This window comes from Echiichthys vipera, assembly GCF_963691815.1.
Source record: "Echiichthys vipera genome assembly, chromosome: 23".
NCBI classification, from domain to species: domain Eukaryota; kingdom Metazoa; phylum Chordata; class Actinopteri; order Perciformes; family Trachinidae; genus Echiichthys; species Echiichthys vipera.
In genome coordinates, this window is record NC_139848.1 from 13,155,143 (window position 1) to 13,180,646 (window position 25,504).

General features: G+C 43.1%; 2 protein-coding genes across 2 annotated transcripts in view; one reads left to right on the plus strand and one right to left on the minus strand.

Annotated features, from left to right (window-relative positions):
* Positions 1-1,244, plus strand: part of LOC310964773 (E3 ubiquitin-protein ligase HECW2-like) — a gene marked incomplete at its 3' end in the record, with an annotated part of 27,842 nt that extends 26,598 nt beyond the window's left edge. The window contains exon 28 of the mRNA XM_083938031.1: positions 1,133-1,244. Within this exon, the coding sequence (XP_083794157.1) occupies positions 1,133-1,244 (112 nt within the window). The remainder of the gene's footprint in view (positions 1-1,132) is intronic.
* Positions 1,245-7,138: 5,894 nt separating this feature from the next.
* Positions 7,139-23,849, minus strand: LOC310964774 (carnitine O-acetyltransferase-like; the record flags this gene model as incomplete). The annotated part of the gene is made up of 14 exons (XM_083938032.1): positions 7,139-7,351; positions 9,496-9,633; positions 11,016-11,078; positions 11,549-11,687; positions 11,870-11,992; positions 15,240-15,359; positions 15,524-15,624; positions 15,807-15,985; positions 16,780-16,954; positions 17,953-18,103; positions 19,593-19,646; positions 20,835-20,953; positions 21,835-22,059; positions 23,838-23,849. 14 exons carry the CDS (start codon positions 23,847-23,849, stop codon positions 7,139-7,141), a joined length of 1,812 nt encoding a protein of 603 aa, XP_083794158.1.
* Positions 23,850-25,504: the final 1,655 nt, after the last annotated feature.

Here is a 25,504-nt window from a genome sequence, read left to right on the forward strand (position 1 = left end):
AACACATAGCTCCTAATGGTTTGATTTTGGGTCACAATTTCATGGCATCACTTTTTACTGATTTTGGAGTCTGAATAATATAAGGCTAGTAAAATATTGGAGTCATTGCTACGAAATTACATAGAAGTTACGTTAGGGCAGTGGTTCTGGAGTGGGGAATTGTCCAAGTTAAAAACAGGATACAATTAAAGAGCTGTTTAATAACATTTTGAATGGAATTCAAGACAAAATTTGCAATGGAAAAACTCTCTAAAAGGGAACATAGACTCTATAACTTACATTTACAAAATTACATACAAGGTAAAATGACAATTCTCTGTACAACACAATATAACTACACATACAATATAAATCGTTCAGGCAGATCCTCAGTTGTTTTAAGGAGTGAATGCCTCACATCAATGCATTTGCGTATAAAACAGATATCTATTGCCAACAATATATCAGATTTTATTTTTGAATTAAATACATCTTTGTATCAATATCGGCTCACTACGCCAGCTGTTCAGACACAGTGTTAAAGCGTTCCAGTGTTAAATCATCCAAGGGTCTTTTTTGGCAAATTCATCATCAAATACGCCATCGAGACAATTTCCTTCGTGTACAAGCGATTCACGGAGAAATCAGGGAGAAGTCGCTACAACGGCTACAACTGTTAGCTAACACTAATTAGCTCGGGGCAGCACAGTGAAGGCATTAAAACTTTTTTTTAACCTCTGCAGCAGCATGATAAGATTTATTCAAAGTGTGTTTTCAAAGACTTACCAACTGGCCCCTGTACCAGCTCCTCTCATAGTAAAGTCCATTCAAGTGGATTACCAAAGTCAATCCCAAAGGAAGGAGCCCATTGGTGCTTTGTTTTCTTTGTAGAGACTTTTCTCATGCTGCTGCAGAGGTTTGCTGTTATTTTCAGCAGTATTAGTGGTTAAAAAAGACGTTTAAATGCCTTCACCGTACTTCCCAGAGCTAATCGGTGTTAGCCACGTCGGGCTGTTGTAAAAAACTGTCTCGGTGGCTTATTTGATGACCGAATTTTTCCGAAAAACACCCCGGGATGATTTTGCACCGGAATTCCGCGTTAAGTGAAAGAAGTAACCGGCGCCTCGTATCACTTACTGTGGTTTCTTTCCAGAGCTCACACCTGTTTCAACCGGCTCGACCTGCCACCATACCCATCCTTCTCAATGCTGTGTGAGAAGATGCTGACGGCCGTGGAGGAGACCAGCACCTTTGGGCTGGAATGACCGTCGCCTGCCCAACCCCCCAAATCTCAGCTAACCGCTGGTGGTAGCCGTGACGGACAAAGCTGGACTTAACGGGCTGCAATTGACCTTTTAAAGATCCCATGTACAGCGCTATACACTTATCCTTTGTTGCACATGCACATATTTTGCACCTACTTATTAGTAACACACGCGTTCACCTGTGCGATGTGACAACGAAGACCATCACCTTTCACACCTTTGGGACCAGAATCACCGACTGCCGAGATTTGACCGACCGGGAGGCCGGGATGTTTTTTTATTTGACACGCTCTCTTTGATATCAGGAGGTCACAGTTTAAGATGTGAATATCAAAGGAGAAGCAACCACTGCCTTCACTCTAAAAACACGAGTAGACTCTTTTATTCTAGTGTGGATGGACCTCAGAGACTTCTACGCTTGTCCGGACCTGTGAGTTTCATTGTAGTACTCGGGCAGGTGTTTCTCAGAGCTTTTCGAGGGGGCCGCCTGATGAAAACTTTTAGTAAAGTTTGTGGAATTTTCTTGTGAACTTCTACAGCTAATTTTGGAGTCCAGACAGAAGCTTTGGTATTACAGTATTTTCACCTAGAAGGAAGAAAAAGTGATTTTCTAATGATGTGACAGTGACACTTGTGATTTGAATGTATCTAACCTCATGATGTAGATTGTGTGCGAAGTGATTTTGTACCAGATCTCGGTCAGTCGACAAAAAAAATCTTTGTTCACCACTTACTTGAGTTAATAATATGTTGAGGGTAAGTGCGTTACATGTGTATGTAACCATATCCCTTTATTTGATTATATTTGGCCGATTTGCTTTGATCCGGGTCTATTCTTTTTATTTATTGTTTGTTAAAAGTGCTCTACACTCCACGGGCCGTATTTATCAAGCGTCTTAGAGTGCCGTTTTAGAATTTTTGTGAAATTTATTCTTACTCTCAAACTTAAGAATAAAGGCTATTTATCAAACCTCTTCTAAGTCTAAGGATCCCTTCTACTCTACCAGATACCAGATAGAGACCTGCGGTGTGGTTAGGTTGCCAGCAGGGGGTGGCACTGAGGCCTGAAAACCAAAAGATTTAAGTTGATTTCATCCTTTTTTTCTTTTACACCCACCACTTGATTGATGCGCGCTGCCTCAATTGCTTGGGCCCGGCTGCACCGCGTCAAAAAGCACAGAGAGAGTGCTTGTCGGAGATGCCCGGGGACACAGGAGACTCTCGTCATTACGGCTGTGACAATTGTGAAAATTCATATTGGAAGTTGGTTTGTTTATTTATTAATATTCGAATATATTGGAATATTTATTAATAATATTTTGACCATTAAAGATCTTCAGTAAGACCTTACGCAATGTTTTTAATTGGAAGTCTCAGTCACTCTCTCCGCTCTTTGGTCACCCACTCCCACCTCACATTGCATATCTCACGCGTAAAAACAATGTATAATATGCAGCAGTGCCGGCAGGAATCAAGAGCTGCCGCTTACCAGCGACCGGCCAATCAAAAAAAAGAACGGGGTTACACAACAGCCAATCAGAAAACAGTACTGTTGTATCTGGGTAAGATTTAACGCAACAACCAAGGAAAAAAAAACAGTTAGCCTGGATTTATTCACGTGATCTTGGAGCTCCGAGCATCACTGAGCAGAGAGTCAGTCATCTCCTGTTTTAATGTGACATTACAACACATTCACAACTTGACTGCTGTTGGAGAATGTTGCCAAGATAATTAGCATCAGTATTTTTATTGCTGAGTCAGACACCCTCATTCCTGACCGACGCTAACGTCACCTACAGGAGCCCAGGTGGACAATAATAGCCTTGGTAATGAGTTCGCCATTCACAACTTCACCAGGTGTGAAACAGCCTCAAATCGAATATTAAGGGCTGCCTAATAATTGATCAGATATTATTTTTTTAAATGTTCAAATTAGGTTTGAATATGGAAATTTGGAGTCAAAGCCCTACTCCTAATGCATCTCGATCCAAACTGAAAAATAAAGAATATGGCTGAAATATCAGAAATGGGTCTGTTGTTGCTCTGGTTATGACTTGAACAAACACACATTTACTGAACAGCAGCCTGGTAAATATCCAACGACAATTATGCACACATCTTTCATCAAAACACACCACCGCTGCAGCGTTATATCCCTATGGAGTTATAACAAATAATTTGCGGACTCACCCTTTTCAAGCAACTCAGTCTTCATCGCAGCTGGATCCTGGCTGCCGTCCAACCGAGAGATGCTGGGGTTATCTTCTCCAAGAATGCGTTGCACAACTTCTGCGACTGCGCTCAGGTCTTTGCCAGGTGGTCCTCCGCCTACATAAGAATATAAAAATGGATTAGGTAGATATGAGTGAATAAGGCCACGCGAATAAGAAAATGACGGATGGCAGAAGGCTGTTTTTTTATCATGGCTGGTGCACGTTGGGCCTTCAATGATGAGTTTCTTTTCCTCGACTAGCTCCAATAATAACTGTCTCTCACCCCAGACAGGAAATGGGGTGGGTGGGGGGGGGGGGGGGGGGGGGGGCATGCATCAAAGGGCCGCAGGTCGGGGTCGAACCCACGGCCGCTGCCTCGAGGACCTTCAGCCTCTTTACATGGGGCGACTGCTCTGACCACTGTGCCGCTGGCCGCCCCAAACATTTATTTTACACTCATTGTCGATTTGTTTTGTATTATTTGGGAGATTATTGTCAGAATACGCACTCCCGGGGCTACCGGTGGAACAGTGGTTAGAGCAGGCTGAAGATCCTCGAGGCAGCGGCCGCGTGTTCGACCCTGACCTGCGTCCCTTCGCTGCATACCCCCCCCCCCCCCCTCTCATTTCCTGTCTGTCCTAAAAAAGAGCTTAAAATCTGCCAAAAAAAAAAATATTTAAAAAAAATATATAACTATACCCTCCCATTGTCTATATACACTTTATTCTCAGACAAGGGATGGTCATTCTTATGGAAACGGAAGTGACGTCACCTAAGATTCCATTTACGGCACATAGAACTGTCGTAATTCAGCTCAGAGAGTGACACTTAAGATTCAGTCCTACGCTTCGCTGAAAGTGCAGGAAAGACGCTTGATCACTAACTTTTAAGTGCAGCCTTCAGTGAATTGTTTTGTCATAAGTCAACTCTTAGCAGGGTATTTGGGAGTAATTCTAAGATATTTGATGAATACGGGCCTAGGTGTATTGAGGTGACCAGATTTCAGAGACAAAATCCGGCCTCATTTTCAGTTCAGAGGCATAAAAACCTCCCAAATGTGTAGTGTCTTTGTCTTTGAGCGACTAAAACGGCAGTTTCTCTCCCCATATTTCTCCTAAATTGCAAAGGAACTGATTAACAATAAGGTTTTTTTCCTCTGATCACAGTAGCTGAGATCCAGAACATCCGTACAATCACCTCTAATAAACGGGTTCAAACTTGTGGTTCGTCCTGCTGCTATTGGAATATTATTCTAGAGATTGTTTAGCTTTAGGCATCTGAACCATGCTAACACGACTGATGGAGGACGACACAATGAAGAGGTGGGTCTGAACAAGCAGTGCACTTTAATCTGACTACTGACTTGGAAACAGTAACGCATCTCTTTGCTGGTTTATTTATTCTGTATTTCTATGTCACACACAGGGAGAGGGGGTATAATAAACATACCTTGTATAAAAGCGAATATCATGGTGGTATTGTAAATGTAGACTCTAGCTGCGGCTAACGGTGACTTCCACAGGCAGAATGCCGTCCTCTTCTTCCATCAGCGACTCTGGGGCCGGGGGTCTCGGGCCGCACAGTCTCCGCCTCTTCATTCACGGGGAAGCGATGGCAACTCAGGGTCGAATTACCCCGCGATGGTCCACAGCAGTGAAGAGAAGGCTTCTGTGCTCGGCGCTGAAGTTTTAAACGCTTACCGGCTTTAATAACAACGAGACTGCTGTTTTGGTTTTTACACTACGTTTGACGGCCTGTCAGTAGCAGGTAAGCTAGCATAACTATCGGAAGCAGCGCCGGAAGTGGTTCAGCTCACCACAGATAACCCGGAAATTCTACACATAATTTATTTTATATATAAACAACTTATACGACTTAATAATTAAATATATATTAATATGTGAAAGTAGTAAAACTCGTCTGAGTCCTCTGTACCGGCAAAAGACATGGCACTGGCGTAGTCTTGACAATTGTCTTATAGCATATTAGCTCCTTTAGCATTAGCTTCAGGGAATATGGTTTTGATGCCTTCCATAAATCAACTTCTGTCGCTCTCGGGTGGCATTTACGTAGACTCTTCTGTGTCTGCCGTGCTGGGTAATCTTAATGAAAGGTGTTTGCTCGGAGAAAATAAGCTGTAACTCTACAGTTGTAAAAAATAACTTTGCAGCACTCGGTGAAAGCTTGCGCTCTCTTGGCTATCTAAGCTAGCGTAATTACCGGAAGCAGTGCCGGAAGTGGTTCAGCTCACCACAGATAACCAGGAAATTCTTCACATAATTTATTTTATATATAAACAGCTTAAATGAATTAATAATTAAATATATATTAAATATATTTATATGTAAAAGTATTAAAACTCGCCTGAGTCCTCTGTACTGGCAAAAGACATGGCAGTGGCGTAGTCTTGACAATTGTCTTATAGCACATTAGCTCCTTTAGCATTAGCTTCAGGCAATATGGTTTTGATGCCTTCCGTGAATCAACTTCTGTCGCACTCGGGTGGCATTTACGTCGTCTCTTCTGTGTCTGCCGTGTTGGATAATCGTAATAAAAGGTGTTTGTCCGGAGAAAATAAGCTGTAACCCTACAGTTGTAAATAATAACTTTGCAGCACTCGGTGAAAGCGTGCGCTCTCTCGGCTATCCAAGCTAGCGTTGTTATCGGAAGTAGTGACAGGAAGTGGTTCCGCTCACCACAGATAACCCGGAAATTCTACACCTCACTTTTTTTTTAATAAACAACTGAAATTACTTTTGAAAATAAATTAATGTATAAAAGTATTGCTCAATAACAATTCGACCGTTGTGTGGCTGTAACGTGGAGGTGAAATGTACGCAGTTAAAGCGAGTTAAAGTAGGAAATCGTTTAGATGACTCCGTTTCCTGTTTCTCTCTGCCCGTTAGCTCGTCCGGCTTTTTTTTTTTAAAACTTTGTTTCATATCACAAATTTCTTTTTACATTTCAATTTGAAATAAAACATTTACAAAATCTAATTTGAGGAAACATTCGAAACAGTACAAGCGTACAACACATTAAGAAGATAAAATAAAATAATCACAGGGGTTGACGTTTCAATAAAGGTGCTTTAAGCGTGTTAAAATAAAACTAGGTTGTGCCTTAAAGAGCAACAGATTTTGACATTGTTTCATATGATAAGTTAATAGACTGCTTTTCTTCTGATAATTCCTTTAGGGATGTTGTGAAGTTATTAATTACATTTTTAAAACGGTTGGTTTGCAGTTATTCCATTTATTCTTGTGTATATGATATTTTCCCATCTTGAGAATTATGTTCACCATTTTGGATACCTTTATTTGACAGACCTTTCATACAAATCATCACTTGAAATTTGTTTAACAAAGAGTTGTCAGTCCCAATATTTAACCATTGATAAACATCTTTCAGAACATCATTGTGACTGAACAACAGAAGCTTTAATAACCGCATTAGATCCGGTGAGACCTGAACAAAGGACAACTAAATAGAACTGTGACCCATGTGGGACTTAACAATTATTACAAACAGGACAAAGAAAACAGGAGATTATTTTTCCTGAGTTATAATTAATGTTGATCTGTGTGTCATTCACTCCTGAGTGTAAACCTAGAGGACATTGGTCCAAATATCATAAAACATCTCTAAAAAATATCACACTATTGCTTTGGGTCTGGGTTCACTTCACACTCGGTCTCTTGAAGTATGTTCCAGTAGCGTCCTCACATCCAGCAGGGCGTCCTCCAGGCCTCCGATCAGACTTTTTTCGCAGGTGTTGGAAGATTTGAAGTTGGCCACAGTGAAGTCCATGCGATGGTCCGTGTTATTGTAGACCACCTCGAGAAGTCGGTGACTGTCGACGCCGACACATGGCAGACATCCGTTCTTGGAGGAGATCTTGTGAAGAGATAGAGAAGTGAGGATGCAGAGGTTACCTAAGGTTCTCATATGTGTTCTTGTCAAATGGAGTGACACACTATAATGACATTGTCCCACTGACTAAGTATTAGAGGATTTAATGAGTGGCTCAGGTTCAGTCAAATACCAAAGTTTAAAAGTCTTATCTTCTGGAACAAACAGAAGCTCCTGTTCCAGCTCAAATTTAAAGGGATCAGAAACACTGATAACTGGAATCTGTTCTGGTCCCACTGGTGTCTAATGTGGAACCCTACAGGTCTCTGGGATCCACTATCTATCAGGACCTAAGGGGACTTCCATCCGGGTAAAGGGCCTTCCTTCCAACCTGCCGCAGCTGCTACCGATTCAACTCTACTCTGTCATTTTCAAGTCCTGAAAGTGCATATTTATATAAATCCATGAAAACACGGGAACTGTGCGGTTTGGATCCAAACAACACCAGAACGGACCACAAGGGAAAGTCAGGACTTCCATCAGGACTAGTACTCCTGCAGAAACTGCAGACGTCACACCGCGGACACAACCTGTTCAAACTTACTTGTTGTAAGTTTGAACAGTTTCAAACTTACTTGTTGTAAGTTTGAACAGGAGAGGACAAAACTGTAGGACAAAACTACAGTGATTCTACAGTATTTCAACGACATCGGTCCTATCGCGTCAAGAACACTTTAAAGGTGCGAGAAGGTGATCCAGTCACCTGTTGCATGATGGGTACAGCCCGGCGCGTTGACTGACCGCTCACTGTTTCTGAATTCACGGAACTCAAACTAGATCGAACCAGGATTCTGTCACTGTGTTGCGTATTTCTGCCTTAAAATGTTTTCAGGAACACAATGTCACTGTTTAGATGTAACATGACAACCTTTTTTTTTTGTTGGTTTGTTTTATTCGGGCATGTCAGTTAGATCAATCATCATCACACATTATCTTAGTTTAAATCATACAATTCACATGACCAAAAGGGGCAGCAGGAGAAGCAAAAGCGTACCTAGTCCCGCCCCCGTTTCCACAGAAAACATTATCTTCTTCATGCTACTTTTCTTATGACATTTGACAGAACATGTTTCAACAGCAGGTAGAAATCAGGGCTAATGTCCAGCTTTAGACAGACAAACAGACTACGAGTGTGTCTGCAAGTGTCCGTATTAGTCCGTCATGAGTAAAAATAAGAAAAAAACATCCTGCTTACGCACAAGTTGACATTTGCCTCGTACTGGGCTTTTCAGTGTCAGCTATTTTTTGGGTTCAAGTGTTTTTTGTTTTTTCTCCCATCCCGTCTCAACACAGTGACTCCTGCCTTTGGCCTTTATCACCCCTCATCCTGGGTCATTCTGTAACGATTAATAGTCATATTTACATGCTTCTTTTTTGAAGACACTCAGTTTTGCGGATTTTTTGAACTCCTCATCTAGATTCCATTGTCCGACCCCCATTACTGACACGGTAAAGGATTTCAATCTAGTTCGCACCTTTCTCTGCCTGAAAACCATGTTCCCTCTCGGAGTGTGTCCCTCTGCTCTGTGTAGGAAGAGTATTTGCAGGTTGTGAGGGAGGCTTTTGTTGGCAGCCTTGTACATCATCTGCACTGTTCGAAAGCTTATTAAATCATATAATTTGAGTATTTTCGATTTGATAAATAATTGATTTGTATGTGCCCTATAATTGGTATAATGTAGAATTCTCAAAGCTCTTTTTTGGAGTATTAGCAGGGGATGTGTGTTGCTTTTATAAGTGTGTCCCCACACCTCTGTACAGTTTTGTAGGTGTGGAGAGACCAGTGCGCAATACAGCAGATAAAGTGCTTTCTGATTTAGTAGTTTTTGTGCCTTACAAAGTATGGACACACTCCTGGCCAGCTTACCTTTTAATTTAACATGTCATTGATAATCACTCCCATACAACATGTATTTAGAATATTGGATACTTTGCATATGTCATTTATAAACAGCTTTGGACCCATAACTGACCCCTGTGGGACCCCACAAACTATGTTTAGGCGCATCATGGGTTCAAGTCTTTCCATTAGAGACAGAGTTGGTGGATCACTACCATATATATATATATATAAAATATAATGTAATGTACTGTATAAACAGATGTCCCAGTATCCCCCCAGTCCTTACCTGAGTTCCCCAGAGTCCGTAGTCAATAGATCTTTGTATGGAGGGGTCCATGAAAATACCAGGCATGGGGATTTCCTCCTGCATAGCCTGGTCCAGGAGAGCCCACAGATGGATTTCTGAGCTTTCACCTCTGATTGCCTATGAGGACGGAGACAGTTGTTGTATTAAAGGAGACATATTCTGTATTTTGGGTTTCTAGAACAAGTTTACAAATGGCAACAGCACATTTCCTCTATAATTCTGAGAGATCCAAGTGGTGGAAATATTCTTCAAAGGTGTTTTAGCACCATGGTACCACTTCTTGATTCTTAAAATGCTTTTTTTGAGCAACATTACTATTTAAGTATACTTCAATTTATTTACACTAATCAATTGAAATGTTAGCATAATTATTAAAAATCTTTGACTTGTTTTCCTACAGTGCTAAGGCTCCGTCACCGTGGTTACCGCACTCCGTGATAGATAGACTTAACATGTATTTACATCTTACAGATTATCACTTTAAAATAGCATGTTTATGTTACTTTTAAAAGGTTTGTGCACTGATGAATATAAACATGTTATTTGTTTATTATAAGTATTATATAATCCTAATTATTTGGACAGAAAGGTTTTATTCTAGGCTCTGCTTTATTTCATTTGAATACATCATTGTTTATAGCTGTGCAATGAAAACTATTGTTTTACGCTGATGACACTGTGTTTCCAGTGTGCTCACCCTTTCTATAGTGAATAATAATGCAATTATAAGGCATCATGACTACACTCATAAACACACTTTCTGATGCACTTCATCAACAGCAATAAAACATTAGAGGTGTGACTCATAATGCATTATGAGGTCATGAGCTTTCTGGATGCTCTTGATGTGTTATTATGTATTTAAAACATAATATACTTAACTGTACCCATCTATCAAGGTTATCATGCTTTCGGTATTATGGAGGAGAAAAACAAATTCGATGTGTCCTTGTTATTGTGACGTTTGCAAGAATAACTTTTTATTCCATTCAGAGATTTAATAACATATGAAATAATAAACTATTGTTTTAAAGCAAAACTGTTACTCTTTCACGTCTTTTTAAACAAGATGGTGGATCCACAAAGGTTACATTTTCACCTCCACAAGCCATCAAGGTAAGTCAGTAACTGACAGTGAGACGATCCCCCATGTTGTTTTACGCATCCGTACAATCTGCATACACTCCACACTGACGGTGAGACAAGCCCCCATGTTGTTGTACACCTCTTTATGATCTGCATACACCCCACACTGACTGGGAGACGAGTCTCCATGTTTTTGATGCCTCTTTATAATCAGCATACACTCCACACTGACTGTGGGACAAGCCCTCATGTTGTCTTACGCCTCTTTACTGAACAATTCTATTCTTCACTGTTTGGTTTTGCATCTGAATATATAACAGTACAGCTGTTTCTAATGAACCTAAGAACAGTAACGGCTGAAAGGTGTCTTCACACTGATAATGAAGTGGACATACTCTGTGAACGATACTCACCATGTCGGTGTACGATGCATGTGCCTTTATTGCTTTCTCCAACAAATCAGCCTTCTCTGAGATCTGTGGAGAACAGGAAGAACACGTGGAAGAGAACGTCACAACTCATCCCTGATCACGAGCCAAACCCTAGCATCAATAATATAAAGATGTGTTCAGTCTCCTTTCATGCAAATACATGTAATGTCAATGCAAAGGCAGGGATACATGTGAATCTGACATTTCCTTCCATAAGAACTCTAAATGACAAAAAAGTCAGAGAGTGACCTGGTCAGTTCTGAAAGGGTGTGCATGTTGTGTTGATTGAGCAGCAATAATGTTAGCGTTTTAGCATTTTTCTTGTCTCTCAGACAGACCCGTTAACTTTTAAAATCTCAGTTAAATGTGAACGTCAGCACTAGAACTGTCATCCAGACGTAACATTACGCGGTGTGATCCTCTGGAGGATGTTCTCATCAAGACACGCTGCTCACACTCAAATGATCCCTCTATCAAACATGATTAAATTGAATATTGTCTCGGGGCTTCTTCACCTGTTTATCGGGGTCATCGAAGGCCTTGACAAAGGCAGCTGAGGCCGGAGAGATTGAGTTAATAAAAGCTAAACGTCCCAGTCTGAACATACGCTGGGAGATGTTTTCCATCATGGGTCTGCTCATGTCCTGGCGTGTCCTGACAAATAAAGGACACAAATGTGCGTCATTCTCAAAGTGGAGTCACATTTCATGTCCGTCGCACAGTTTTCTTTAAAACAAATATCATATTTGACTGATTAAGGGAAAGCATATTATAAAATCATAAAAATAATATATGTCCTTTCTTTGAAAAGTCCACAGACGTGTTGAGAAACTCACCTGTAGTAGACCAGCTGCAGAGCCATCTGGACGAAAGCATCGGGGCTCACCTTGTGGGCCTTCAGGACACTTTTACCAAAGTGGTTAAATGTCAAAACGCTCAGTTCCAGGTCTTGGATAAGTCTGTGTTGATGGGGAAGGGAGACAGTAGTTTGACAGATGCTTGCACATGTATTTGTCTTACAGATATAAATCGATATAAACCTTCGAGTCACGACTAGAGGTTCCCAGAGGAAACATTATATAAGTCTCTCTGTATTCAGATAGAGGAAAGTAGTGGTCGTGGTTTATACCAGAAGTCACATTCAATCGTGCAAATGTGGTATTTTCTAACCTGAGATTAATTAACAATGCAAATGAATTAATATTCAAAATAATAATATAATGCCAGAGCAGCATATTACTCATCTTTAATAGAGGAGAATAAGAACAATCCTAGATTTCTTTTCAGCACTGTAGCCAGGCTGACAGAGAGCCACAGCTCTATTGAGCCATGTATTCCTATAACCCTCAGTAGTAACGACTTCATGACCTTCTTTAATGACGAAATGATAACTATTAGAGACAAAATCAACTCGCTTGGCACTATTTTTTCATCAAACCCAGGAACCTTACAAACTGTACGACCTGATATATTCTTGGACTGCTTTTCTACAGTCGACCTTAACAAATTAAACTCTACTATTTCAGCATCAAAACCTTCTACTTGTCTCCTAGACTCTATTCCAACTAGGTTACTTAAAGAAGTGTTACCTTTAGTTAGAACTCCTGTATTAGATATGATTAACATGTCTTTATCAGCAGGTTATGTACCAATGTCTTTTAAAGTAGCTGTAATTAAACCTCTTCTTAAAAAGCCCAGTCTTGATCCTGAGGTACTAGCCAACTATAGACCTATATCTAACCCTCCTTTTCTCTCTAAGATCCTCGAGGAATTAGTTGCCAATCAGTTGTGTGACTTTTTACATAATAATGAGATATTTGAGGATTTCCAGTCAGGATTTAGAGCAAATCATAGCACTGTGACAGCACTGGTGAAAATTACTAACGACCTTCTAATAGCTTCAGACAAAGGACTTGTCTCTGTTTCCACTTAAAGCTGCATTCTCTATAATGTCCAGCAGGGGGAGATTCCACTTAAAGCTGCATTCTCTATGATGTCCAGCAGGGTGATACTACACTTAAAGCTGCATTCTATCTAATGTCCAGCAGGGGGAAACTCCCCTTAAAGCTGCGTTCTCTCTAATATCCAGCAGAGGGAGACTCCACTTAAAGCTGCATTCTCTCTAATGTCCAGCAGGGGGAAACTCCCCTTAAAGCTGCGTTCTCTCTAATATCCAGCAGAGGGAGACTCCACTTAAAGCTGCAGTCTCTCTAATATCCAGCAGGGGGAAACTCCCCTTAAAGCTGCGTTCTCTCTAATATCCAGCAGAGGGAGACTCCACTTAAAGCTGCATTCTCTCTAATGTCCAGCAGGGGGAGACTCCACTTAAAGCTGCATTCTCTCTAATGTCCAGCAGGGGGAGACTCCACTTAAAGCTGCATTCTCTGTAATGTCCAGAAGGGGGAGATTCCACTTAAAGCTGCATTCTCTATAATGTCCAGCAGGGGGATACTACACTTAAAGCTGCATTCTATCTAATATCCAGCAGGGGGAGACTCCACTTAAAGCTGCATTCTCTCTAATGTCCAGCAGGGGGAGACTCCGTCCAAAGCTGCATTCTCTCTAATATCCAGCAGGGGGAGACTCCACTTAAAGCTGCGTTCTCTATAATGTCCAGCAGGGGGAGACTCCACTTAAAGTTGCATTCTCTCTAATGTCCAGCAGGGGGAGACTCCAATTAAAGCTGCATTCTATCTAATGTCCAGCAGGGGGAGACTCCACTTAAAGCTGCGTTCTCTCTAATGTCCAGCAGGGGGAGATTCCACTTAAAGCTGCGTTCTCTCTGATGTCCAGCAGGGGGAGATTCCACTTAAAGCTGCATTCTCTATAATGTTCAGCAGGGGGAGACTCCACTTAAAGCTGCGTTCTCTCTAATATCCAGCAGGGGGAGACTCCACTTAAAGCTGCATTCTCTCTAATGTCCAGCAGGGGGAGACTCCACTTAAAGCTGCATTCTCTCTAATGTCCAGCAGGGGGAGACTCCACTTAAAGCTGCATTCTCTCTAATGTCCTGCAGGGGGAGACTCCATTTAAAGCTGCATTCTCTCTAATGTCTAGCAGGGGGAGACTCCACTTAAAGCTGCATTCTCTCTAATGTCCAACAGGGGGAGACTCCACTTAAAGCTGCATTCTCTCTAATGTCCAGCAGGGGGAGACTCCACTTAAAGCTGCATTCTCTCTAATATCCAGCAGGGGGAGACTCCGTTTAAAGCTGCATTCTCTCTAATGTCCAGCAGGGGGAGACTCCACTTAAAGCTGCATTCTCTCTAATGTCCAACAGGGGGAGACTTCACTTAAAGCTGCATTCTCTCTAATGTCCAGCAGGGGGAGATTCCACTTAAAGCTGCGTTCTCTCTGATGTCCAGCAGGGGGAGATTCCACTTAAAGCTGCATTCTCTATAATGTTCAGCAGGGGGAGACTCCACTTAAAGCTGCGTTCTCTCTAATATCCAGCAGGGGGAGACTCCACTTAAAGCTGCATTCTCTCTAATGTCCAGCAGGGGGAGACTCCACTTAAAGCTGCATTCTCTCTAATGTCCAGCAGGGGGAGACTCCACTTAAAGCTGCATTCTCTCTAATGTCCTGCAGGGGGAGACTCCATTTAAAGCTGCATTCTCTCTAATGTCTAGCAGGGGGAGACTCCACTTAAAGCTGCATTCTCTCTAATGTCCAACAGGGGGAGACTCCACTTAAAGCTGCATTCTCTCTAATGTCCAGCAGGGGGAGACTCCACTTAAAGCTGCATTCTCTCTAATATCCAGCAGGGGGAGACTCCGTTTAAAGCTGCATTCTCTCTAATGTCCAGCAGGGGGAGACTCCACTTAAAGCTGCATTCTCTCTAATGTCCAACAGGGGGAGACTTCACTTAAAGCTGCATTCTCTCTAATGTCCAGCAGGGGGAGACTCCACTTAAAGCTGCATTCTCTCTAATGTCCAACAGGGGGAGACTCCACTTAAAGCTGCATTCTCTCTAATGTCCAGCAGGGGGAGACTCCACTTAAAGCTGCATTCTCTCTAATGTCCATAACTAAAGCATATTTTATTTCAAGATCTTTCTGTAGCATGTATTGTAGAATTCATTATTATATGTTGACACTGGATGCAAAACACTCCAAATATAGTTTTTTAAATATAATGTAAAGTTCCCAATATCAGTATTGTGGTTGGTGGTATGACAGGCATATATGTTAGTTCAACTGCTCTCACATGTCCAGGTGCTGCTTGGCTTCCTCAATGTCCTTCTTGGTCTCCGGTGAGAGGTTGAATTGTAGTTTTTGGGGGACAGGTAAAGGCTTAACAGGAGACTGCCTCACCTGCGGCTTTTTCCTGTTTCCACACACAAGAGAAGAGAAATGACACTTAGGATGAAACAAGACCCGAGTACCCGGATCACAGCGGCTGGGGACATCAGTATGTTGTGTGTACACTTAGCCTCATTACTCGACTTTTGATCATGTGATCACAACAACAGCTCATCAGTTTCCACTCACATGTATTCTACCATAAGGTCACTGAAGCCCATTCCAACTGTAGCATCAGCAAAGACGTGACAGAAGTTCAAACCGCAGGTCCCATCTTCACCGATAATTAACTGAAAACACAGGAGAAATACACACCAAGTATTATAATAGAATGGAATAGAATTAGTCAGAAGAAGTTTGAATAAAAAGGAACAAAATCTCACCTGAATGCATTTGAGAGAGAGAGTCAGAGAGTTAAAACAACGTAGACAAAGGTAGTCAGTGATGTAGGTGTTTCTGTGTGTTGATTCACCTGCAGCCCGTTGTCATACCAGCGGTTCCCACTGTTGCTCTGGCTGCCTCCTCCGTGCAGGATCTGCAGGATAGCACTGCTGCGATACGCCTCTGCAGACACCGGGGGCGTCGCTCCGTCCAAACACACTGTGAACATGCTGCTCTGGATCGCTGACACGGACTCTTTGTTGGTCTTATCTGAACACACGAAGAGCAAACGTCTTCTTATGGACTCATACACGTCAGAAACAGCAAACACCTCATTCAAATCAACTCAACTTGATTGATATGTATATAGAGAGCACTCAGCAATGACAGTTTAATACACAGGAACTTAATATCCGTACGGACAGGGTTAATAACTGTGCGGACAGGGTTAACATCTGTACGGACAGGGTTAATAACTGTACGGACAGGGTTAATAACCGTATGGACAGGGTTAATAACCGTACGGACAGGGTTAATGACCGTACGGACAGTGTTAATAACCGTACGGACAGGGTTAATAACTGTACGGACAGTGTTAATAACCGTACGGACAGGGTTAATAAACGTACGGACAAGGTAATAACTGTACGGACAGGGTTAGTTTAGTGTTTATGGGTGGACTCTTTATTATAGTATATATATAAAGTATAGTATAGATATTCTGGGCCATAGTTTGAACTTTATTTGGCTGATGGAATGGTCTACCTCTGAAAACGAGCTGCTGATCTCCGTGATCATCAGACAGCGTTCACTCTCTGAACGAAGAGTTGATTTGGACCAAACCAGAGCTGGTGATTGCTGGAACAAAGACTGAGGCGGTTTGGTGACTCTGGTTTAGTTTCTGTCCAGTTTGAATAAAGTGTGTTATGACGAGGTAAACGTTTCATGTCTTAGCTCACCAGAAGAGACCAACTTAAGTTCAGAAGGCTGATGGTTTAAGTGGAAGAATATATCTTTTTTTTTTTGCCGTGGCGAACTAAAAGCCCAAACGGCGTTGTTCTCACCCCCGATGAGCTCGCTGTAGGATTTGGCCCAAACGTCACGGTTCTCGGTGGTCAGGATGCCGACGGGCTCCGCACTGGGCTGAAGTGAGGAGCTACAGATGGCCTCCAGCTGGACACAGAGCTGATCGACCGTCAGAAGAGTGCCGTCGCTGTTGTACACGTCCAGCACAAAGAACTGAATCCAAAGGGAGGAAACACAAGAAGAAGGACGGGGCTACTTAAGTTGAGTGAACACCTTTGCATGAATAAACGTGAGGAAGAAAAGAGTTCTGAAGGAAACGATCAGGCCCTCCAATAACTGAACTTACGGAGTACTGACCTGATACAAGCATGTAGGCAGTATCCGATCACATGTTTTTGAGGAAATGACTGAAAGAAGGAGCCTGAGAAAACTGCTTCATGTTTAAACTACTACCTCCACCATCCGGGCATGTGTCTCCATCCAGACTGTCCATACATAATTCACGTACAGAAGGAATTATTCAAATGTATGAAGTGAGTTTTTCTTCAGGTCGAACCAATCAGAACAGTCTCAAGATGAGTGTCCCCAGTCCCGTATGGACCAGTTAAATCTGCTCGTTTATCTTCACAGTATTAATATTTTATTGGGTTATGAGCAAGCCCCGCCCACAGTGACTTCCTGTTTGATCCAATCAGGAAGTACCAAAAACTGCAGTTCGCTGAGTTTCCACTAGGGGCAGGTTTGATTAAAGAGCAGTTTCTTATTGACCCCCATGTTAAACAGGCCGTTTTCACAGCCTCATTAAACCTGTTTAAGGCCTGGTACAAAAAACATTCTAGTCTGTGTGTTTAGGTCATATCTCCATGACAACACTGAGGGGGTAATCTTTTTCGTACCAGTCTAGTCTTTATTTGATTGAGGCTAAAGTTTATGAATAATTAGGGGCGCGGCCTATTGAGTGACAGCTAGACCCTGACCCTGACTTCTCCTCGGAGGTATGGACGTATCTCCCTCCCCCCAACGTCACATACATGCCCTTTTTTGGTAAGAGGAATTGAGGTGGAGTCAAAGTCAGACAAGATGGCGACTCCTGTTGGTGAGGATGATTGGATCAAGTAGAGAGAACGGGCCTCGACGGAGACGCTACGTCCATTTTTTTTACACAGATTATGGTTATAAGTGGGCTCCTCAACTGTACTGATGGTTCTCACCTGACAGTTGTGGACTACGGTGATGTGTTTGTGGTCATAGAACTCCACCGAGTCTTTCTCCAGTCCAGGGATACGACACGAGGACATCATGTCTTTGTACTGTTTCATACACAGCGGCTTCCCTCTCATGTACTCCACTGGTAATGTCTCACTGCCAAACAAACAGAAACAAAAACACACACTTGACCTCCATGCCAAACTTTATGGCCCCAGTTTAATCAGTTCACCCAGTGACTGTGTTAATTGGAGACGTCAGCACAATGTGTCCGTGGTTTATAAATGTTTACCGTAGATGAAGGACACGTACATGTTCTGTTGAAAACAGCTGTCCTCACTACGAGCGACCACGACGCATTCGTTTGAGTCAACGGTTAACATTCTTTAAACCAAAACACAGAAGGCGTCCTTTTGACCACCGCCGGACTGAGGACGCCGTCAGAATGCCTGTGTTTGTAACATCCATTTGAACAGTAAATTGTCAAGTGTTGAACGTTCTGTACGTGATGACAGATGAAACATAAACATCACCTGACTTGTGCCCACGTTACATTTCTCCACCAAATACATGGAAATATCCGGTGACCATTGTTAATGTCTTCTATAAAGTCTGTCCATATTAGTCAAAGTCAGTTTGATAATGCATTTATAGCTTGATGTACACGTGTCTTTACAGATGTGTAAACTGAACATCTGCCTAATACAAAATCAAACCTGCTTTCAAAAGATGTGGAGGCTTTTAATGACAGACTGTGCAGGAGAAGGTAGAACTTACACCCGTGTTGTATCATTCTGGACAGTGGACAGCATTAATAACTGTACGGACTGTGTGAATAACTGTACGGATGGTGTTAATAACTGTACGGACAGTGTTAATAACTGTATGGACCGTGTTAATAACTTTAGGGATGGTGTTATTAACTGTACAGACTGTGTTAATAACTGTATGGACGGTGTTAATAACTTTAGGGATGGTGTTATTAACTGTAGGGACAGGGTTAATAACTGTACGGATAGTGTTAATAACTGAACAGACAGGGTTAATAACTGTACAGACAGGGTTAATAACTGTACGGACAAGGTTAATAACTGTACGGACAGGGTTCGGACAGTGGTAATAACTGTACTGACAGGGTTAATAACTGTACAGACAGGGTTAATAACTGTACAGAAAGTGTTAATAACTATACGGTCAGGGTTAATAACTGTACAGAAAGTGTTATTAACTGTACAGACGGTGTTAATAACTGTACAGACAGGGTTATTAACTGTACAGACGGGGTTAATAACTGTACGGACAGGGTTAATAACTGTACGGATAGTGTTAATAACTGTACGGATAGTGTTAATAACTGTATGGATAGTGTTAATAACTGTATGGACAGTGTTAATAACTGTACGGATAGTGTTAATAACTGTATGGACAGTGTTAATAACTGTACGGATAGTGTTAATAACTGTACGGATAGTGTTAATAACTGTACGGATAGTGTTAATAACTGTATGGATGGTGTTAATAATTGTTAATGGTTTTAAATAACGGTGTTAGTAACAAAGTCCCTTTTCGTTCACCATGAAACCACACACACACACACACACACACAAACATCTTGTGTTTCTGGAGGTAGTAAAATCATACTCACTTGTCAATCTTTGTCTTGATTTCCAGAGCTGCAGATATTAATTCAGCAGAATACCTGAGCAGAGAAAACATGGTTCCTTTCATTTACATGTTCAGAATTACTGAGGCTGACAAAGACATCCGGACTTTCAGTGTCTCAGAAACCAAAAAGAGAGTTTTTAGTCGTGGATAACTGGGGACATGGACTTGCCTGGAGACAGATTTCACCTTCATCAACATGATCCAGAAGACTTTTTCTCCATTGATTCTCTGTTGCCATAATATATTGGACAACTTCCAGTGTTTCCCATTGTAAACTCAGTTAGGAACAGTTCTATCTTGATACTATCTATATCATGGGTGTCAAACTGATCCAGTAAAGGGCCGTGTGGCTGCATGTTTTCATTCCAACCAAGCAAAAACACACCTGGTCCAACAAATCAACTGTGTGAAGCCAGTTCAGGTGATTGACTAAGTCGAGTCAGGTGTGTTCTTGCTTGGTTGGAATGAAAACCTGCAGCCACACGGCCCTTTACTGGATCAGTTTGACACCCCTGGTCTATATGGATGTATTCTTCTATGTTCCACTTCTTGAACTATTTTAGTTTCTCTTCATGGCGTCACTCTGGCCTATGAGAATGATTTGTGTTTTTATCCGCGGTCAAACAGACTGGCTGGAGTATGAATGTGAATCTGACTTCATCAACGCTTCATTGTTGTTTTTGAATTTTCACAACGAGGAGGAAATCTCTTGGTTCGGACAGTTTCTACTCACAGACAGCGTGGGAACTACCAGCACATCTAATATATAACAATCAATGACTAGGGCTGCACATTATTAACATTATACATGATAATTGTTGCATAATTCATCTCATTTTCATTGAAATGATCTTGGATCTGTACCAAACACGCGACTTTAACAAACACTGTTGTATTTGGATACAGCACTCGTGCAGTCTTGATCGAATTTGAATGAATTGTGCAGCAGTGTTAAGCGTGATACAATACGCCCAATAAAGCAGGACCTATTAAATCTGCGCACTTCGGTGCTCTTGTTTAATTATCGGCCATAAACTTCACTTTCATACAAACTGATTCAAGAACAATTCAATTTGATTTGAACAGGAATGTTCTTGCAGGTGTGTTGCTTTCATTTCCTTATAGTTGGTGTTGTATTGTAGTTTGTGATTGTCTCTGGTTCTCGTTATTTCCATGCACATCTGAGCGGGAAAAAACGTTACAACAATAACATTGTGTTTACCTGATCCGTCCCTGTTTGTCCCTGAAGTCCGCTCGGGGGAGAAGCATCCCGAAGCTTTTATGAATCACCAGAGGGAGGCGTTGTTTCAGATGTTCCCTCCAGATAAAAATGTCTGAAAACTACAGTTGCAAACAATAAGTGACAGTTCAGGAATAAATATATATCATATGTTGTATCATCATTACTACCTATGCTTCATACTCTCACTGCTGGGATTCAATCCTGCGGCTCTTTCCAAATGTTTTCAGACCCAAAGGATCAAATTCTGACATAAACACGAGTAATTTCACCGATTTACACACGTCTCTTTCTTTGAAAAAGTCTTTGGGCGCCATGGCATCACATGACGTCAGGAAGTTCTAATGCCTCTGGGAACTTTAGCCGTTTCTCAATACCAAGTCTTTCAAGTTCGCACTTGTGGGCTTAGTAGTTCAGACTCCGGAGGACGTGTGGACGCAGCACGGCCGTTAATGTGAAATGCATTCTGGGATGCGGACTATTGAATTGGAACAGGACTTGGGCTGCGACTGATGATGTTCCACAAGTTACAGATAAGAAGGCAGACTGAGAAATAAATTTTGTCACATTGACTTCAGTGTTCTCATCTCATCTCATCTTCAGCCTCTTATCCGGGGTCGGGTCGCCGGGGCAGCAGCTCTAGCAGGGGACGCCAAATTTCCCTTTCCCGGGCCACATTAAGCAGCTCTAACTGGGGGATCCAGAGGCGTTCCCAGGCCAGTGTGGAGATATAAATCTCTCCACCTGGTCCTGGGTCTTCCCCAAGGCCTCCTCCCAGATGGACGTGCCTGGAACACCTCCCTAGGGAGGCGCCCAAGGGGCATCCTGACATCAGTATTGAGCCCTCTATATTATAGAGATATGAATACACCGGGAAAGAAATTACTTTTGTCACATTGACTTCAGAGTTGAGCCCTCTATGTTACAGAGATAATAATACACCAGCGGAGAAATAACTTTTGTCACATTGACTTCAGCTCACCCAGTTCTCTTTGCTATGCGCTCTTGTCTCCAGGCCTCTCTGCAGGCTCTCTCCGACCCCTCCTTCTTTCTGAAACTCTTCCACCACCGCTTGAGTAATCTTCAGATCTTCCACCTCCAAGATGGGCTCCAGGAAGTTGAGGTAGACTTCACAGGCCCTCTGCAGGCAACGGGGGACAGGAAGTGTGGGCAGCGCCATCTGCTGGGCTCTGCTCGCCACGTTCATCTGAGAGACAAAGATACAGGATCAGCAACGCTTCTTCATCATCGACCACGACCGAAAACAACAACTCTTCTTCATCATTGTCCATGACCGAAAACGACAACTCTTCTACATCATCGTCCACGACCGAAAACAACGACGCGTCTTCATCGACCACGACCCAAGTAACCAGTGCTCACGTTTAGATGGATTCGGATTAGATCTGTAAAAACTCTGAGACTTGTGTCCCCGACCACCTTTACTAATGTCAACCATTCGAGGTCAATGCCTTACCACCACCACACCTCAACATCTTACTAGACTGGTGTAAATACACCGTTACCGTAAGACTCCACCCTGTGTAGCTGTTGGTAGGTCCTGGTTGGTCCCAGCATCAGGGCAACATGATAACATGCTGTTATGCTAACATGCTAATGTTGTAGCGGCTCTATCGGCACAACAGCAAACGCATCATTTTATCTTGTCTCTAGGAACACCTGCAGGTCTCACACCTGTCCTCTTTGTCTCTAGGATCACCTGCTGGTCTCACACCTGTCCTCCTTGTCTCTAGGATCACCTGCTATTCTCTCCCCTGTCCTCCTTTTCTCTAGGATCACCTGCTGGTCTCACACCTGTCCTCCTTGTCTCTAGGATCACCTGCTGGTCTCACACCTGTCCTCCTTGTCTCTAGGATCACCTGCCGGTCTCACACCTGTCCTCCTTGTCTCTGGGATCAACTGCCGGTCTCACACCTGTCCTCCTTGTCTCTAGGAACACCTGCCGGTCACACACCTGTCCTCCTCCTTGTCTCTGGGAAGACCTGCTAGTCTCACACCCGTCCTCCTTGTCTCTAGGAACACCTGCCGGTCTCACACCTGTCCTCCTTGTCTCTGGGATCAACTGCCGGTCTCACACCTGTCCTCCTTGTCTCTAGGAACACCTGCCGGTCTCACACCTGTCCTCCTCGTCTCTGGTAACACCTGCCGGTCTCACACCTGTCCTCCTTGTCTCTGGGAAGACCTGCTGGTCTCACACCTGTTTACCTTGTCTCTAGGAACACCTGCCAGTCTCACAACTGTCCTCCTTGTCTCTAGGAACACCTGCCGGTCTCACACCTGTCCTCCTTGTCTCTAGGAACACCTGCCAGTCTCACATCTGTCCTCCTTGTCTCTAGGAACACCTGCCAGTCTCACATCCGTCCTCCTTGTCTCTAGGAACACCTGCCGGTCTCACACCTGTGCTCCTTGTCTCTAGGATCACCTGCTAGTCTCACACCTGTCCTCCTTGTCTCTAGGATCACCTGCCAGTCTCACATCTATCCTCCTTGTCTCTAGGAACACCTGTCAGTTTCACACCTGTCCTCCTTGTCTCTAGGAACACCTGCCAGTCTCACATCTGTCCGCCTTGTCTCTAGAAACACCTGCTGGTCTCACACCTGCTCACCTTGTCTCTAGAAAAACCTGCTGGTCTCACACCTGCCCCCCTTGTCTCTAGGATCACCTGCCGGTCTCACACCTGTCCTCCTTGTCTCTAGGATCACCTGCCAGTCTCACACCTGTCGCCCTTGTCTCTAGGAACACCTGCCAGTCTCACATCTGTCCTCCTTGTCTCTAGGAACACCTGTCAGTTTCACACCTGTCCTCCTTGTCTCTAGGATCACCTGACGGTCTCACACCTGTCCTCCTTGTCTCTAGGATCACCTGACGGTCTCACACCTGTCCTCCTTGTCTCTGGGATCACTTGCCGGTCTCACACCTGATTCCTGCCTGTTTAGCCCCTAAGACAGCAGTTGTGTCTCATACCTGCTTGTCCATGGTGTGCGTCGTGTTGAGTCTGAGTTTCAGGGACACGGGGTGTGAAGTCTCTGCTGATCATCCGTCTCTGAGCTCAATATAAAGACCTCTGAAGGTTTGTTTGTCCTCCCCTGAAACAACATCCCAAACCGTCAAACTGGGTATTGTTCTTAAAGTCAATTTGTTTTTTGTGTCTTTGCCTGAAGTGTTTTTGTGTTTAGAGCTAAACCAACACATGTAAAATTCATCTAGAAACAATTGCCCGTCAGTCGTGAAAACAGCTGGATCAAATGATCCAAGGGCTAAAGGAGGTATTAATAATAACAACAAAAATAATAATTATAAAAGTTATTATCTCCTTTAGCACAGCTACACGGGACCATCCGTTACCAAAGGAAAGACATAAGGCCGTCCAACAACGTTTTCAGCCAGATGAGTATTAAATTGAACATGTTTGAGATAAGAAAAAAAGATAAAGCGTTCATAATACCACTAATAATATTAATGATAATAATAACAAAAGTTGTCCACTGTGACTTCAGAAGCTCAGGATTAAGGATGTGGTGACGGACGGGTCAAGTTAACACCAGGAGACTAGGCTCATGTCCTGTGTGTCTAAACCCCGGAGTTAAATCCTCAACGTTAACCACGCCAAGTGACATCACACAACACACACACACACACACACACACACACACACACACACACACACACACGGTTTCTGGAGACAAACTACGACTAGGACTTGGACTTGGACTTGTACTTATATAGCGCCTTTCTAGTCATCTGACTACTCAAGGCGCTTCACAGTGTCTGTCACATTCACCCATTCACACAGACATTCACACTTATGGCAGTGGAGCTCAAACGGCGCGGAGCGAATAACGATCTACTCAGAAAACAGAACACATTAAAGCATGTAAACAATGTGTCCACGATGTCCCACTGAATGTGTGAACGGTGCTCTGACTGGTTGCCATTTTTCATTTCGTTGTTACATAACAGCAGGTGTGCCCTCAAGGCCTCTGGAGCAGGAGGAGCTGTCCTGAACTTAATGCGCATAAACAAATGAACTGTTATATTGTCAAACATGGTGAACCGAAGACTGAGACAACAACCAACAGAAACAAAGACAGCACTGAGCCCTGAAGCAACGCCTTACAGAGACAGAGACAGAGACAGGCTTCCCCATAGAGCTCCCATGAGTAGTATTTCACTTTTTAAAAGATGAAGAGGAAGAAGAATTCCTTTATTCATCCTGCAAGGGGAAATTACATTTTTTCACTCTGGTATTATGTTATTCACGTTACACACACATGCACAAACATGACCGGTATACATACAATTAATGGAGGGATGTCAGAGCGAGGGGGCTGCCATATGGAACGGCGCGCCGAGCAGTCGGGGGTACTGTTGCTTGCTCAACATGGCTCAACAGCATCTCGGCAGTGCCCAGGAGATGAACTGGCACCTCCCCAGCAACCAGTCCACACTCCGTTCATGGTCCACACAGGGGCTCGAACCGGCGACACTACGGTTCCCAGCCCACCGTTACCGACTTTTACAGAGTCCAGATTCCATTCATTCACACAGACATATACATGGTGGTGGTAAACTACATAGTGGTCACAGCTGCCCTGGGGCAGACTGACGGAAGCGTGGCAGCCAATCAGCGC